This window comes from Drosophila mojavensis, unplaced genomic scaffold (assembly GCF_018153725.1).
Source record: "Drosophila mojavensis isolate 15081-1352.22 unplaced genomic scaffold, ASM1815372v1 contig_16, whole genome shotgun sequence".
Taxonomy (NCBI): domain Eukaryota; kingdom Metazoa; phylum Arthropoda; class Insecta; order Diptera; family Drosophilidae; genus Drosophila; species Drosophila mojavensis.
Window position 1 is genome coordinate 10,621,776 of NW_025318693.1, and position 18,494 is coordinate 10,640,269.

General features: G+C 37.7%; 1 protein-coding gene across 1 annotated transcript; it reads right to left on the reverse strand.

Moving 5' to 3' along the window:
* Positions 1-412: 412 nt before the first annotated feature.
* On the reverse strand, positions 413-18,191 carry LOC6572777 (protein similar). The gene is made up of 4 exons (XM_001998847.4): positions 18,047-18,191; positions 17,227-17,980; positions 14,413-15,161; positions 413-1,433 (listed from the first exon to the last, which is right to left on the reverse strand). The coding sequence occupies exons 2-4, from the start codon at positions 17,894-17,896 to the stop codon at positions 807-809; spliced, it is 2,046 nt and encodes a 681-aa protein (XP_001998883.4). The 5' UTR covers positions 17,897-17,980; positions 18,047-18,191; the 3' UTR covers positions 413-806.
* Between the last annotated feature and the right edge of the window lie 303 nt (positions 18,192-18,494).

The following is an 18,494-nucleotide window of genomic DNA, read 5'->3' on the forward strand; positions in this document are numbered from 1 at the left end:
CATTAAATTGTTGGAAAAGTTTAGAATTATTTAGCTTTTTGTTTTTAAGAAATGCAAAAAAGTTAAAGATTGAAAATAAAAATTAATTGAACTGTTGAAATCTGTACGACTTAATTATTTAAACACATATTTGTTAACATTTGAACTCAATATTTGGACTTAAGACTAAACGTTATTTGAAGATGATTTTTATTTATTTTCTTGTATGTTTTGTTTAAAAGATTTTCAAAAAAGTTATTTTTTTTTTTTTTGTATTTTTTTGTTTTTTTCACAGCTTTTGCGTTAAAAATCTGCTCGGATTACAACCGTCACCAAAATTTTTCATTTTTCTTGAGCAAAATCTATGAAATTCAAGTTTTTTTTTGTATTTTTCTTAGTGTAATAAAATTGTAATCAATATATTTTTTTCTGATTTTTCTTTTGGGTCTTTTCTTTTTCTTCTCAACTTTTTTGTTACATGTAGAATCATATATTTATTCATCTGTTCTTGGCAGTTAAAGTTGCTACAAAACTATTCAAAATATGTTGAACCCTTCCTGTTTTTTTTTTCTTTTTCTTTTCCATTGTTGTCAGTGTATGCGTGTGTGAGTGCGTGAGTGTGGGCGTGGTCGTTGGCTTTTTGTTATTTTTATTTTTTTAATTTCTAATTTTACGTAAGGCTCAAAATTCAATCTTTTATTTATGTTTTGATTTCACTTCTTTAAATGCCAAACTAAACGAAACCCAAAAAGAAAAAAAAGAAAAGCCTACGTAAAAAACAAATGCAATGCCTGCCTGCCTGTCTACCGTGATAGCTGCACAGGCGCTTAGGGTATCTGGAGATAATCCAGCACACCGTCAAGCTCGAAGCTGCTCTCCTCGGTCATGTTGTAGTCGTCGTTGCACAGGTCCATCAGGTAGGGTGTGCGCAGCAGCGGATTGCTGCTGTCTATGAACGATATTGATGACTTGCGGCTGGTCGCATTGCTCCTCAACGGCTGGCTGTCCTCCTCCTCTGCGTCGCACAGCTGTGGAGGCGGAGCCTCGGGCACCGATGCCACATCCATTTGCTCGGCGCGCAGCTGCATTTGGGGCGAGCTCGAGTCGGCCAGGCTGTTCTCATCGAAGCTGCTGTCACTGGAGGCATCCGTGTCGCAGGCGGTCAAGCCCGGCGGCATGGAATCATCTAAGGAGGCCACAGAGCTGGCATCGCCATCGCCAGCCAAAGGGCTGGCTGCCTCGCTGCTGCTAAAGACCGGCGACAGCTGCAAATTGGTGCCGCTGATCAGCGGATTGTGGCGATAGTTGCGCAGCACCGAGGCAGTTGCCGTGTGGCAGTGCAGCGGCATCGAGTACTTGAAGGCGTTGGCCGATACGAGAGTGGGTGCCACCACCTGGTCCAGAGAGTTGTCGTCGATGATCATGGGCACGGCTGCGTCTTCATTATTATTTGACTGCGTATTGAGGGGAGGGAGAAGGAAAGCAAACGAAAAGAAGATACATTAGTAATAGTCTGTTCAGTGGAGTGCCACTAATTGAGAATATTAATTTATCGATAAGTTTAAAGTGCGCATCTCTAAAATGTATCGATAAATGTATAACCTAAAGTGAAGGGTAGAGCAGCCGAGGAAGGGCAATAGAGCTGAATGCGGTACGTCACTGTAGATAAATTATTTTGTAATGTTATCGATTATGTTACGTATTTATGATATCGATAACAGCTGATAATAGTCGATAGTATTATAATTTCTTAATAAATATAAATGTATCGATACTTATCGTTTCAAATCGATTATTTGAACTACAGTTACATGTATACAATTTTTGTGCTTTACATTTTGTGCCCTCTTTCTTATTTATGTAATTGTAAATGGAACGATTTGTGGTTATTTCTTACTATAAATTACCTCTTTCTTATTTATGTAATTGTAAATGGAACGATTTGTAGCTATTTCTCACTATAAATTACCTCTTTCTTATTTATGTAATTGTAAATGGAACGATTTGTAGTTATTTCTTACTATAAATTACAACTAACTTAAATGCGAGTACAATCTATGCAAATTTAGCTTAAATTAAACGCTTAATTACTTAATTACGCTTGGAAATCGTAAACCACTTTCTAAGCCCATTAAAATACCAGCCAAATGCCTCATTCATATTCAGAGCGAAGAACACTGCGATTAAGGAAACCAGTCGAAAAATCAAGCCCGAATGGTAAGCACAATTTGTTGTCTAAGCCACAGACACAGCACAAATATTTAAAGTCACGAGACAGGACAATGGTACAGCCTCACTCCCACGCTTCGCCCCAGTGTTCTCCCATACCCATGGGAGCACAAAGGGATAAGGGCAGCTCACAGCAGCCAACGGCACTTGAGTCCATCAAGAAGTCGAGCACGAAAAGGAGGTCGGCAGCTACTCGGCAGCTACTCGCTATAAATCATATTTTAATGATAGCCCAGCCGGAATTCGTTACAGTAATAGAAGACGACAAAATGGGGAGTTCTTGGGGAATATCATTATGCTGTATTCTGGTTACAAAAAAAAAAAAAAAAAAAAAAAAAAAAAAAAAAAAAAAACGAAGAAGAAAAACCATACACAAAGCAGTGTCAAATACCACAGGAAATCAAGCACATATCAATCTTCAAGTGAGGAAGGGGCACGTTTTCAATAATGAGACCAAATGATGTAGATGAAATGGCAAAAAAAAAAAAAAATAAATAAAATAAAATAAAAATAATAGGAGAAAGTGAGTGGCTGGTGGTGCGGTGGTGCAGCTGAGGCAACTGACAGCAAATATGGTCAAAGTCCGAGTGCAGTTTATTGAACCAAGCGCGCTATTTGCAATGCTTTCACGGCGCTAATTGCAACAAGGCAACAAAAAGCGAAAGTGCTGTAAGTTGATCGATGGGCAAATATGGCCCAGACAAAGAAAGGGCCGTATCGATGATGAGGTCCTGTGGGGAGAGCACGGCAGCTGTCAGCAGAAAGCAAAGCACAAATCTGCGCCTTTTGGCGACACATTAACAGCTGCCTAGTCACAGCAGTGCACAGCTACAGATACAGATACATAGCAATAGATACACACACACACACACACACACACACACACACACACACACACACACACAGACACACTTGCCGCCACCCTCCGGGCGCATAACGAATTTATAGAGAGTAAAGTGGAGAAAAAATGTGCTCGGCACGCGCCTACAATACACAACACACAGCCTACCGCCCACAGCTAGGGGCGTGGTTAGGTGGCCAACTTACGATACCAGCCGCCAAAGCCATAATAAATGCCAAGCACATTGTAATAGGTTTACTGTATGATATATTGTTTGGCGTGCGTCTATATTGGGCTTACCGCCAAAAGTATCAAGCCATCGACCAACGACCATCGACATCGACATCGTCATCGGCTCGACATAGACTCGACATCGACCTAATATGCCACAATAATAAATTATTAAAGCCCAAGCAAAAAGCAGGTTTAAGCCGAGCAGGCACATTACAATAATTGTTTAGTTATCCTTAGGGAGCTGCGCACGAAGTCACACTGACAGAAATGTAATGTGACACGAGCAGAGCATGAACGACTATTAGATACCAGTTGGAGAGAGAGAGAGAAAGAGAGGTAGAGGGAGAAAGAGAGATAGAGATCCTAAATTCGATAGCTTCGTTAGCTATTTTCTAAATAGTTTGATAATTTCAAGAGCTTGTGATAATCTACCAGATATTACCAAGTGATTATTATCGATTTTGACCATTAGAATTTCTCTAAAAAAAATATTACTATAGCATTGCTTTAATGCTTTACTGCTCATATGCTAAATAATTTTTCAATATTCCAAAAGCTCTTTATGCTATGAAACTGACGTATTAAAATGAATGAATTTTCTGAGTAAACTCGTTAACAGCAAAAGAAAACTCTTTTCCCTCAACTTCACAGCTTTACTTGCCATATAAATACCTTTCTGGCACTTAACACCTTTCAATCTTTTAGCCATTACAATGCATTCTTTTCGCGTCATCTTTATTATGGCCTACAGGGTATATAAAAATAATATCTGCTGAGCTTTGCAGCTCTTTAAAGCAATATTTAATTGGTTTCCATTCTCGTTTTCGTTTTCATTTTCATTTTCATTTGGCTGTTGGGGCATCCTGCTTTTATTATCAGCGCCCTCAGTTCATTGACATTACGTGCCCAAATGAAATGAGTCACTTGGGCGCCTCTTTAAATGCACAGCCGAGCGCAAAGTAATTAAAGCTAAAAGTTTGCCGCTGCTACGCCTTCTGCTGTCACCACCCCACCCCTCTCCTTACCATTTGGGCACTGATAGCCTACTCCTTGGCACAGCAGCTGAAAGGAAACGAGAACAAGGCAAAAGTTGAGGCTTGCTGGGTCGCCTGCTGTTGCGGGCTAGCGGGTCACATTTGATGTTTAAATTCTGCAAAAGTGGGCGTTTGGCATTTGACGCTCACGTTGCATGTTGCGTAATGCTTGTGGCAGTCAGCAAGTTCCTGGGTTGAAGCGCACTTATCGAGGCACGCGGCACAGCTCGAAATTGATTTTCGTACGACAGTGCGGCTCTCTGGCAATTCGGTGCCACGCACGAAAGGCTTGCTCCGAGAATCAAATATTGTTTATCAAAATCAATAAGCAGTCGAGCCAATTGCGTGGAACAATGCGTCGTATACGTAATGACAGGTTGCTCAAGCTCCGCTGCACTATGGGTCAAAAGCCCGTTTTTTTGGAATTAATTAATAACTTTTGAACCAGTCAAGATAATTAAATTTGTCTTTTTGCAGTTGACTTTCGTTCACAACACGCGTTTGTGATGAAAAAATGGGTGTGGCACCGCCCCTCTTTCATATTATTTGCTGTCATAACTTTTTTACTTCTTAAGTTATTTACACCAAATTCATATATTAGGTGTCTTGTCATGTTTTAAAGACCCTGTAAAAAAATTATCAAAATCGGTTAACTATATCATATAGTTTTTATATGTAGAAGTTGGGGAAAAATTTTTTCATGGAATAAAAGGTTATATTTTATGATTTGAAGCACAAATAACATTAAAATATATCTCTTTTATTGTTAATCATCGTATTCTTCATTATCTGAAGCTAGCATGCCATAAACCTAAAAAATTTGAAAAGTCCTGCCTTTCGGACATGCTTATTTAGTCTTCCTCATCTGAAACGAGGTTAGTTGCTGAAAAATGAAATTGCGCAAAAAGTGCGCAAAAGTGCACGTTGAACTTATAGGTCTTAGTTCGGAATTGAATACTCTATAAAATGGGCGTAGTTTCATTGCTACAAAATGCTACAAACACAAGTTATCTCTTATCAAAGACAAACATTTTTTTTTTTAATGATGTCAAAGACACCTTTTTGACTTACACAAAACTTCACATCACATAAAGATTTTGGACAATATAAACACGTAAAAACAAAGAACAAGCCCTATTCCATACTTTCCACTAAAAATTTGAATCTAATTGCCATTATTTTTATTTCAATTAGCCATTGAAATTCATATAAAGTTTATTACAAACTTGATAATGTGCGTGTCATTTATAACAGCTCTGTTTAACAGCAGTTTTGTTAGCAGATCGCGCCTCTGTTAAAATTCTGAGTATGTAACATTTACATAGAGGGTATTCCTAATGGATTGGCATTAAAATATTGTTCATTTTTTCAACTTGAAAATAAGACTTTTTTCCAAAAAATCAGGCTTTTGACCCATAGTGCGCTGTGAGAAATGCCTGCATAAAATTTGTCAAATTAAATTTTCTTTTCTTTCCGTTTTTGTCACACATCACAATACATAAGGATTTAAATGTGGAGCGCTGCGCTACACATACGCACAAATGAGCACACACACACAGAGAGAGAGAGAGAGAGACGTGCTATCAGTTGTGTTTGTGTGTGAGCGTGTGCCAAGCATACTTAAGTGCGCAGCTTGTGGTTGAAAGCTGACGCCCTTTGGGAAGGAGGCGAAAGTTTTTTTTTTTTTTTTTTTTTCGTTGAAGTCACTGCTGAGATACCTTAACAAAATCGAGACAAGATAACTAAGAATATTGAGTTATATCTGGATAAGATAACAAATTTTTGAAGAGAGAGAGAGAGAGAGAGCAGATAACATTGATGTGTTCATCCCCTGCCAGATTAGTATATCATAAACATGTTATATGTGATATTTTAATGAGAATAGATCATAAAACAATATATATATACAATATATTAATATGTTTTATTTCCATATGCTTTGATGATCTATTCTTAAATCATAATTTGACTTATAAATATTATATATTAAGGATTGATCAGAGCAGCATATAGATGTATAGCATAGAATATATCCATCATTACTCATATAATGTCATATGCTCTTTATATACTCAAATATCTCTCTCCCTCTCTCTATCTTTCTCTTTCTATCTCCCTCTCTACTCTACTTATATACAATATATTAATATATGTTTTATTTCCATATGCTTCGATGATCTATTCTTAAATCATAATTTAACTTATAAATATTATATATTAAGGATTGATCAGAGCAGCATATAGATGTATAGCATAGAATATATCCATCATTACTCATATAATGTCATATGCTCTTTATATACTCAAATATCTCTCTATCTCTCTCCCTCTATCTTTCTCTTTCTATCTCCCTCTCTACTCTCACTTCTTCAAATACTTGACCTATTAACATATTCAAATCTCTCTCACTCTCTGTATTTTCCCATCTCTTCTTACCTATTCCCATACATAATCCAAGAGCTCAACTGCAGAGTATATAAAAAATGCTAGCTGCAGCTAATAAATGGCCAGAAGAAGTTGTGCGATTGGTTTTGATAAGCTAAAGTTGGACCACTTGATTAGGCACAAAATAGCAGTTGTCAGGCGGGACGGCAGACGGGCCGGCAGGCAGGCATCATCATTTATACCAATCAAAAGACTTCCAGGCAAGGCGGAGCATTGAGATGGGCATTGGCAGATTAATCAAGTTTCGGCTGTCAATAAATATGTAGAGATGCTGGCAGCTGAATACAATAATATTTATGCACATAAATAAACTCAAAGTCAGCGAAGCGTTGAGACCCCAGAAGAAACCCGCCAGAAAAAATACAAGCCAATTTGAAAACAACACAAAGTATTTCCTTTTTGTCTCCTTTTTTTGTGTGTTTAGCTGATTTCGTGTGTTAAGCTGGCGCTTTTCTTGTTTTTGTTGGAGTTTTTATTTCTGCTAAAATATTTATTAAAAGTTTATTAAAATACTTTCATAATCCACATATATATCGATATTCATATATCATATACATACATCGTATCATATTGTTGTTTTTGACGTTTCTTGCTTTATTCTCTTTTAGTTACTAAAAGTTGCGACAGCACACGGATGTGTGTGCATATGTATATGTATATGTATACGCTTATTTAATATAATATTGCATACTTTGCGGCATTTAAATACTAGATTTTCTTTTCATTCATTTTCTTTACTTTTGCATTCATATAAAGTATATTCCATTTATTGGAGTCAAATTCAAGGCTAGTTAAATTTATGCTACATTTTCTTTTTACTATTCACGTGTAAAATTTGACTTAGTTGGAGGTATTTTCCGGTTAGTGTTTCACAACAAAAAAACAAATAGAAAAGGGAAAACGAAAAAATGGGGAAAATGTGTGAAAATTGTCTTGTGCGGAAGTTTTTGTATAAGCTGCTTATAGTAGAAGGCCCAAGAGAAAAATAGGACAGAAAAAAAATCTGCTCATTTCATACTCTGTTCAGAAAGTAAAAGAGAGTATATATGTACGCTGCTAGAGTTTGATATATACTATATACTCGACATTAGTTACTATATAGGAAATGGAACTCAAATGAGTAAAAAATTATTCCTGAATATATAGAAAGCAGAAACTCATTTAGATATTGCGACTACTGCTTAGAGTTTTTCAGTCAACTGCGAACAGAGCAGCGTGCAGTCGGCTCGACTCTCTTTTCTTGTTGGCACAACAAATTTTGCTGCCTCGGGCAAATAAAAACTAATGCCGCATAAAAATTGCTGCTCATTTGCTTATGCGACGCGTCGACACTTTGACAAATGAGCCAAAAGGGGAGGGCGGTCGAGGGTAGTCCAAAAAAGGTTCTACCACTGTTTTAAAGCGCTGTGGTTCACAAATTTCAACTTCATTTTGGTTAATTTCCACATAATTTGTAGCAAATTAATCAAGTGTGGACAGCGCGGCGTATGAGCAACATTTTATATACAAAAACTAGTCAATTGAACTGAAGCGCTTAATAAAGGAGTTAAAGCGGCACAATATATACTACATCTATATATAGTATATATGTATGTATGTAGCGAAACTGAATCTCATGCTGTCCAGGACCATTAATCAAAAAAATTGAGCTCAAAATCAATTGCTTTGGGCGGAGAAGTTTTGGAGGAGTTGGAAATTGTGCTTTGTCAGCCTGTCGCGACTTGAGTTATGATGAGTCAACAAATTGGCCAAAACGGATATGTAGCGAGCATGTTGTAACATGTCTGTATTATATATATATATATATATATATATATATATATATGTATGTATGTATATGTGTTGTATATATGTATGTATATTTATCAATTGTATATTGTTCGGAGTTTTGTAGTTAAAATTTTGCTAAATTTTTTATTATTTCTTTTCAATTTGACTTTTGATTTTGTTTATATATATAAATATATATATATATTTGATCTGAAGCATTCTGAGGTATTTCTGCTGTTTATTCGGCTACTGTTGGACAATACACACACACATATATACTAGAGGCGCATGTATGTGAGTTTATATATATGTATATATAGCTATAAAAATTACACAACATTTAGTTTAAGTTTACTTGCGCTAGTTCTTTAGTTTAGTTTAGTTTAGTTTAGTTAAGATTGCTATGCTTGAGTTTTTTCATTTTCCATTTTAAATTTAATTTATAATTTTTGTTTTGCTTTACTATAAATGCGAGTCACATACAACAAGATTGGGAGGTAGTAAAAAACATTTCATTCAATATTTCAATTATTTGCGGTTATTATTACAACATTTACTATAAAGGTGTATTCAACTATTCAAAGTTTGCTTTGTAGATTTTAATTAAATAATTCGTTATTGGATTAGTAAGTATATGTACTTGTCGACTTGATTTAGTATATAGGTATTAGTATATGTATGTATTTGTTATACACGAGGTATATAATTGTCGTGTGAGCGAATCTTGTTCCGCTCACACACACATGTACTTATGCATGTACTGAGGTATATGTGGTATATTTGTTGTAATTGTATGTACTTTCTGTTTGATACTCGATCTCTCATCGCTCTCCCGTTGCGCGTGCCAATCGCTCGAAGGCAAACCGTTACAAATTGTTAGCGTTCGTCTAAGATTGTACTCGTTACATTTGAACTACATTGAACTTTACTCTACTCGTTTTTCAATTTACTCGTTACATTTCCACTCGCTCGATAGTTCTAGTTACAACTTTTTCTATTCACTGCAGTTGATCGCAGCATGGCTCAACTCTTTACCATTTTTTCTTACAAATTGTGTTTCACTAGAGTTGTTACCAGTTCAACATAATACAACATCGACTCGCAGCACTCGTTACAATTTGCTATCGCTCGATGTGCACTCGCTCCAAGTGACGATCATTCGGATTGCACTCCGTTTCGATAAAGCTATATCGTTACTTCCCCGCACTACATCGTTCCATTCCCATTTCCGTTCACTCTCTCATACGTAACGCGAAAAAATTTCAACTAAATCTTATATGAATAGATTTGTATATAGCTATGCAAGTATGTAGGTAAGTATGTATGAATGTATATATGCAGCATATGTTTATGAGTAGTCGCTATATATATATATGTAGTATATATATGTCTATATGTATATTAATGCTAAACAAATTTGACTTGATCATGAGGATTTACTTATATGAGGTTTAGTCGTATTTTGTCTGTGCTTAAATATAGTTTAGTTAAAGCCACATCGATTAATATTTAAGAGTATCTCATCATTCTATTTCTGCTAGGCATATAGCTATTGCAAAAAGTATGCCTGGTGTTTGCTTTGCTCTCCACTCATTCTCACCCTATGTACAAGCGATTCGTTTTGTAGAACTATGTATTGTAGTTGGAGTATTATAGGCTATCTTTCGGTTTCGTTTTGTGTATATTTATATATTTATAAACATATATATTTATATATATAATAATAATTTTGAGAGTTCTTGGCTCGCAGTCTTTTCGGGCTATAATTATTTAATATTTTCAACTTGCACCATTTTGCAATCAGTTGGGATCTCTGACATTCTAAATGATTATCAAGGAAATACTCTTTTAATTGTCCTGGTATTTGTCTAGTTACGATTAATAGTTAGTTCACTTAAGATCTACGTCTAACACACTATCCTATATAGAATTTACTTTTATCTAATTCTTTAGTAAATTTTTGTTAGGGATTGCTTATCAATTTTCGTAATTTTGCTATCGATTTAGTCGATTTTATTTTATTTTATTTTACTTAACTAACAGTTAAATTTCCTATGCAGCATTTATCAAGCTGAAAACACGTTTTGTTGTTGCTGTTGTTATTGTTTTGTTTGTCTTTTTTTTTCAATTTCTCTATCGTTGACAGTTTCGGCCTGGGAGGTAGTTACGGTTCTTTGACGGCCGTATACGCGAGGTAGCTTCGGTTTAGTTATGACATGGGAAAACATTTGAGTTTCCACATATTTCTAGCTGCTATAAAAAGCTTTTTGTAAATAAAGCATGAATGAAATTGAACCAAATGAAAATAAAAATAATTTTATTCTGCGCACAAAAGTAGGCAACAGTATATTACAGACAACATAGCTAAGTGCCATACGCCCACACACACACACGCGCATACAATGCAAATTTGGTAACAGCCGGGCCAAAATATGTTGCAGCAGTCGTTGACGTTGACAGGAAGAGGACAGCTAAAACAAAGAGACAACAGCGAGGGCCAGCTGCAGGCGTGGGAGTACAAAGTGGGCCTACGAAATGAGCGCTGCTCGTGTTGGCCATAAAACCAGGGCTATGTTAGGCTAAAAGCAGCAGCGGGAGAGCAAATATAGGGAAATAGCAACACTCTCCGAGAGTGGTACAGAGTGAGTGAGTGAGAGAGAGCGAACTGAGTCAGAAAGCCACAGTCAAAGTGAGAGCACATCAGCTGTGCTTTGCGCTCTGGCCAAAGAACAAAAGTGAAAGTGAAAGTGAATGTGAATGTGAAAAGGCGCAAAGGATAGACCAAAAGCGGAAACAAAGTAAAAGGACTAGGGCCTAAACTGCCGTTAAAAGATAGACACAAATAGGCACAGTGGGCAAATGCCTATTGGCCCTGGCACCAGGAGGTGTAAAATCAATACGCAGGCATCTGCTGGCGTCTTGAGGCCCCCAGCCAATAAAATATGTTAATTTTTCGAATATGTAATCGAAACTCAATGGGAACAGGTAGGTAGGTGTCAATGGCCACGCCCACAACTTAGACTTGGGGGCAGAAACACGCGCCGTCATTTCTTTTCTTTTTACTTAAAACTGAAGAATGTTTGGCCGTATACACTGAGCCTTGAGGCATTGGGGGTATATTCGGTTGCTTAGACTTCAGTCTAGAACCGTCTTAGACAAGGCTAAACAGAGTATTCTCAAGTCGTTTCTATTTGCTGGAGCTGCTTTTATTTTCTTTTGTATCGAAATTGAAATAATACGCAGTTCGGTTCAGCTCAATAAAAACTTTGCGTGTAAACTGTTGTCGTCTAGGATATTTATGATTACAATTTGAAGGCTGCCAGCGGCTTTGGTTGGGCTTGTTATCAATGCACACCCACACACACAGACATACACTCGCACACTCACTCAAATGGTGGGCTGGCACGCGACACATACGGAAAAGAAAGCTTAATTAAAGTCACAATGAATAATATGTTGGGCACGCACCGCGCACCGCGCACCACACAATGAGCCACCGAACCACTCCAGAGCCAAGTGGGTCAGCGTGTGGTCAGTATTTATGAAAAATCAATAAAGCCTTTTAAATCAACACTTTAAAAAGCCAAAATAAATGAAAGACAATTAACGAAACCAAAAATAAAATAAACAAAAGAATCAAGTAACTGTTTTTCGGTTTTCTTTTTTTTTTTTTTTTTTTTTTTTTTTTTACTTTTAATCTAAAAAGTGCCTTAAAACTTAAAGAAATAATTAAATTAGATGCGTGAAATTGTGCTATGTCTTTGTTTGGTTTATTTGTTGAGACTAGACCATGTTGTAATGCGCGAGAGTTAAGTGATATAACCAAATGACAAGGCTAGTGCTTATAGCGATTGCAGCGCTAAGAATTCTCTCTGTCAATTCAAATCTTTTGGAAATGATTTTCTGCTCTCCAAAACATGATCTAGGCTCAAAATGTACTGACCAAAAACTCAAACTCCGTATAAAGAGTTAGCCTTATTCCCGATTTCGATTTCTTTCTTTCAAAAATTTTCTAAATTTTTAAAATTAAACCAGTCAATTTTTTCATTTATTTTTCGCACCGAAAATTTTGCTATATATCCGATATTTGGTGTTTACTGAACGAAATGGAAACTTGGAACATAACTCTAGTGGATTGCTTTGCTGAGCTACGCTGCACTAGGAAATGCCTTAAGACTCTAAATTTCCTTCATATTTAATTGCTAATAGTTTTCTTTGCTCTAGATGCTTAGTTAAAGGGGTATATGTTTAGTTAGGACCTATAACTAAATAAATCTGCCTACAGCCTGATTTTACTTTTTCGCATATTAATTTAATTAATTTAAGCTAGTTAATTTAATAGTTTTAATTTAGTTTTAATTAATTCTTGTTTTTCTTTGTACCATCCAGCGCTCGAATTTCAATTCTTTTTGCTACATCATTTTCACAATGTTTACAATTTACAGGGTATATGCCACTCGTAGCACTTTACTTGCGTTTTCTAATATATAAAGTGATTTGAAGTAAAAAACTGAATTCGAATCAAAACGCTGACGACATAAACTTTCCCAATTTTCCTTGAGTTTTCTTCACTATTTTTAACAATTATTTTTCGCTCTATTTAAAGCTGGCGCTGGCTCTGCTTCTGCAGCCTCTCAGTCAAAAAATGCTTACACATTTAACAAATTTCAAATCGAAATATTATTTAATAATATTTAAAAAAAAAAAAAAAGGAGAACAAAAAATAACAAACGCAATATGGCTATCACAGTAAACAAATGATGGGACTAAGAGAAAAACAAAACAAAATCAATTTAATTTATGCCACATATCTTCTTTTTTTTTGTATATATATATATATATTTTTTTTTTTTTTTAAATTGCAAATATTGAGGTTTTTTGTTTTTATTATTTTTTTTGTTCAAAATTTTTACTATTTGTTGGTGTTGTGATGCTGCTGGTAGTCACTGTAGCCCAAAACGCTTCGACTTATGCAAAAAATAGGCGCTAGCATTATTATTATGTATATGTAAATGTAAATGTATGTCTGTGTGTGTATATGTGTATGTACAATAAAAATATATATAGCATATATCTAATATGCACAACAAAATATATATAACAACATGGCCTTAAAATGAAATCAACAAATAAAGCAAATTAAAATAAAAGGGGTATCTAAATAAAATCGGGCAAATATATATATATGCATATGCATATATATAAATATATATATATGGAGGGGATATTAAAACTGAAGCTTATCAATTAGTTCAATGATGCATTAAAAATGACTATTTTAAATAGTCTACTAAAATGTGTATATATATATATACACACATACATATGTATATATATAAATTTAAAGTCCACACGGCTGCGGCTGCTGCTGCTGCTTAAACTAGACTAAACATTAAGCAATAACTCTATAAGGTAGACACTATGACTATAGCTAGACTATATGTATACATATATTTTGATATACAGATACATATATATATAAATTAATATATATATATATAAGCATTTATTTACGACTATAGCTGAGCTCTGACGCACGCCAACTGCTGCACGTTGCATGCAACATTCGGTGCGTTCGCTCGCTCTGCTTTGGGTTCTGGTTAAGTTGGTGGGGTTCGGGGGTGGGGCAGGGCAGGGCGGGGGGACGTAAGTTTTGGATGATTACTGATGGGTAGGGTAGTATCGCGGGAGGGTTTCTTTGTTATTCTTGTCTATAAAATCGTTCCATTTACAAATTGTAGAAATGGGCTTGTCCGTTCGAATTGTACACTAACACACACACACAATCTTTCAGTTTGTGGCTGTGGCACGCATCCAGCTCTAGACCTTCGCCAGCTGCTTCTTGGGCCGCATCGGCACAATGCAATAGCCGGCACTTACATCACGTCCGCTAACCAACAGATTCTTTAGCACAGAATTCGACTGTTGCTGCTGCTGCTGTTGATGATGTTGTTGCTGTTGCTGCTGTTGCTTCTGTTGCTTGGCATCAGCTGCTGTAGACCAGCGTTCGCTTGCGTGTCGCTTGTTTGCCTGCTGTTGCTGCTGCTGCTGTTGCTGTTGCTGTTGCTCCTTGCCCATCAGCTGCTGCAGCAGCTGTGGCGATTGCACTTCCAGAGTGAGTGTTCCGCTCTTCAGACGCTTCGACTCCACAACATTGCCAGCTGCTGATTGGCTATTCAAATGACGCTTATTGCCATGTTGTTGCTGCTGCTGCTGCTGCTGCTGATGTTGCTGTGGCGACAGCGTTTGCACCAGAGTTGCCCTTGTTGCTGGCGTAATTTTGCTTTCCACCAGGCGTATGGTTGCCTTGGTGCCATTCAATAGCCTCTTGGCAGGCTGCTTGCTGGGCAGCATCAACTCCTGCAACTCCTCCTCCGATTGCTGCTGCTGTTGCAGCTGCTGCTGCAACATTGTTGCATTGTTTTGAATGGTTATCAATGGCACGGCATTCAATATGATATTCTGCTGCTGCTGCTGTTGCTGTGGCAACTGTTGCTGCTGCTGCTGCTGCTGTTGTTGTAATAGCGGCAACGTTGCCACTTTGTTGGGTGCTGGAGAAACCGCGGGACTGCTGTTGGGCACAGCCACATTCATTTGCAACAAATCGCTCCAGCAATCCAAATTGGTGGCTAAAGAATTGCAACCAAATGAAAAAAGTTAGAATGTTTAGCAAGCTATAAAAGCTGTTGAGGCATAGGGTTGTATAGGGTATTTACAGGTATATACAGACAGCGGCAGTCCTCATCAAATCATTAGTAATATATAGCTGAGTCCTCATAACATGAGTTACTCATAACATATTTTTTGATAAAAAACTCCATAAATATTGTATTTCTTTTCTTAAATATCTAAATATACTCAGTGAAGTTAGACATAAATTCCTGCTCATATATTTAAAAAAAATCGATAATTATCGATTACATTTTATTTTATTACATATACTTGTATACATATATAACATATACTTGTTATATATATTTGTACACATATATTGGAGGCTCCAATTGGCTATCACCTATTATTGATGGCACCCAATATCAATAGTTCTACATCTCTAATTAGAGCTAAATATATTGAAGCTAGATCTGTATATAATCTAAAGCATAGACTTCGTAGATACTTCTGGTAATAATCTAAAATATCATATCCATAGTATATAGATATTCACATATATATTCATATAGAAACTAGTCACTAGGCATTCTCGCTGATTATCCACTATTTACTAGATCCATCTACATTGTCATCTAATCTTCTTTTCTCACCCGGAATTTATTGGATGATTGTACGATCTGCTGCTGCTGCTGTGGCTGCTGGCAAACAGACGAGCAATTAATTCCTCTTGCCCATGACATTGATGCTAATTTAAAACAATAATAATCTTCTATAAATTTTTATTTTTTATTCGTGAAAACTTGCATGTGTGCCAAAAAATTGAAATATATATGCTTATACGACACGAAGCAAAGGGTATATATATATATCTCCATCTTTTTTTTATCTCTATATATATATATTTGGATATGCAAAGATATGGCCACTCTATGCTAGACATAGGAAAATACAAAAGGAAAAACACTCCGCAGACATCTGTCTATATGCCAAAACAAAAAGCAGAAATCATCTAAACAAACGACAGTTAGCGTCTGCCCTGACAGGGCCAGGCCCAAGACCCAGTCAAATCAATCACAGCCACCTTCGTGAGGAGGCGCTGTGTGACATGTGTCAAAGGTAAGAGGCGTATACCGCCCGCCCATCGGCATGTGTTAAAAAAATTACACAGCATTTCCTAAATACCAGCGCAACAACAACAACAACAACAGCAACCAACCAGTGCTATTGGTAATTGTCGCAACAATTTGGGCCTGAAGAGCGCTCGACATCAATTAGCTCTCACACCCCATGCGCTGTTCATTTTTTCGTCAGCTTTGCAGGGGAGAAGGGAGAGATAGAGAGAGGGAGAGTGAGAAAAGACGGAAAGATTTAGCAAATGTTTTAGTTTAGTGTCGTGTGTCTATCTAGTATATGGATTTGATTTAAGAATTATTGAAGCTAATTTTGATATGTAATCAAAACTATACAGATTAGGTATATAAAAAGGTAAATCCTCTGAGTTCTATAGACTCTAACGTTACATATCGTCTCTCGAAATCGAAATGCCCGCTGCAGTTGTTTAAAGATTCAACTAAATGCCAAATAAATGTGGAAATTTGTGGCAATGTTTTCATCTATTTTTACAAACACACAAACGCACATGTATATATACAAATATCAACTGGATATATATATATACTCTTCTATATTTATATATATATTCATATATATGTATATTAAGGTATACGTGTCTCAAGCATAGCGCTGCTTTGGATCTATTAATAAACACGCATAGCCACAATTTAGGCCTCTCCAAATGCAGTAAATGTTGGAAATTGTCAAATGTGTGAGAAATGTACGTGTGCGTGGCAAATCGTTGAGGGAAAAATCGGAAAGCTACATAATTAGCCGGCATCAGGCTGTCTATTGTCGTCGCGTAGGTGTTTTTTCTTTTGGCTGCCATGAAAAACTATGCGAGTCGACTCGACTCACGTCTCTATAATTGTGATCCCTTGGACATATTTATGAGTTCGATTTATGATTTTTAGCCTTTGAGACTGTTGCCGTTGCCTGCTGTCTGCAATCCCCCATAATACTTACAATCTTTGCTGTAATCGTTGTGAAATGCATCCTCTATCGAGGTACATAGGCTGCTGGACAATGAGACATCGAACTTCTCCTTCTTGCACTGCCTGCCAATGCTCAGCAACATTTGCTGCTGGAAATATGTCGGCTGCTCGCGTTCGAGTTGCTCCTCCTCCTCCAGCTGCAACGCCGGCTGCATTTGCTGGAAACTGCGCAAGTCCTGCTCATTCTGCTGCAGCCGATCCTCGCCAGAGACATTGCCCAAAATCGAGAGCGTGCCATTGCCGGTGCCGCAGAGCAAGGCTGCCAGCTCGCTGGAGCCGGTGGTGTAGACATTTGAGTGTTGCTGCTGCTGTTGTTGCTGTTGTTGTTGCTGCTGCTGCTGCTGCTGTTGATGCTGTTGCTGCTGCACGGGCGATGGCGACAGCGACGACGCTGTGGAGGCAGGCGAGGAGCACAGCGAACTGGAAAAATGTTGCTGCTGCTGCGATTGCTGTTGCAACGGTTGCTGGTAGCTGTTATATTGCTGCTGCTGCTGTTGCTGGTGCAACTGCTGCAAGTGCTGCTGCATGCTGTCCACATCCTTGGGCACTATGGGCGGCAAATCATCCGCCGGACACCACATGAGATCGCTCTCGGTCAGCAGCGGCATATCATCGCCCATGGGTATATAAGGAGCGCGCATGCCAAAGTCAACGAACGTGAAGTCGTCCTCCTGCGACAGCGAGTTCGGGCTGCACAGTGACGGCAGACTGCTGTCCTCGGGCGTCTGTAAAGGAAATGATATGAGAGTTAGAGATTGAGTTGATTTGAAAGTGTTGCCGTTGCTGCCTACCTTAGGCGAGTGCAGATGCTGCGAGCAGCTGGTGTCATTCGATTCATCGCGATAGTTGAACAGCGGATCAATGTTGCTGCTGTTGCTGTTGCCATTTTCCTGCTGCTGGCTGTTGCTGCCGTTGCAGCTGTTGTTGCCGCTGCTGTTGCTGCTGCTGTTGCTGTTGCTGTTACTGCTGTTGTTGTGATGGCTGTTGCTTCTGCTGGTAGCAGCGCCCGCAACAATTGCAGCTGTGTTTAAGCTCTGACGATTGCTGTTGTAACTGTTGCTACTGTTGTTGCTGCTGCTGTTGTTGTTGTTGTTGTTGTTGTTGGGGTTATTGCTGCTGCTATTGCTGCTATTGCTGTTGCTGTTGTTGTGATAGTGCGTTACACTGCCCGTCGTCGAGCAGGTGGTCGAGTCCAGCGAGCCAATCTCATCGGGCAGCAGGCAGGAGTTCATCAAGCCC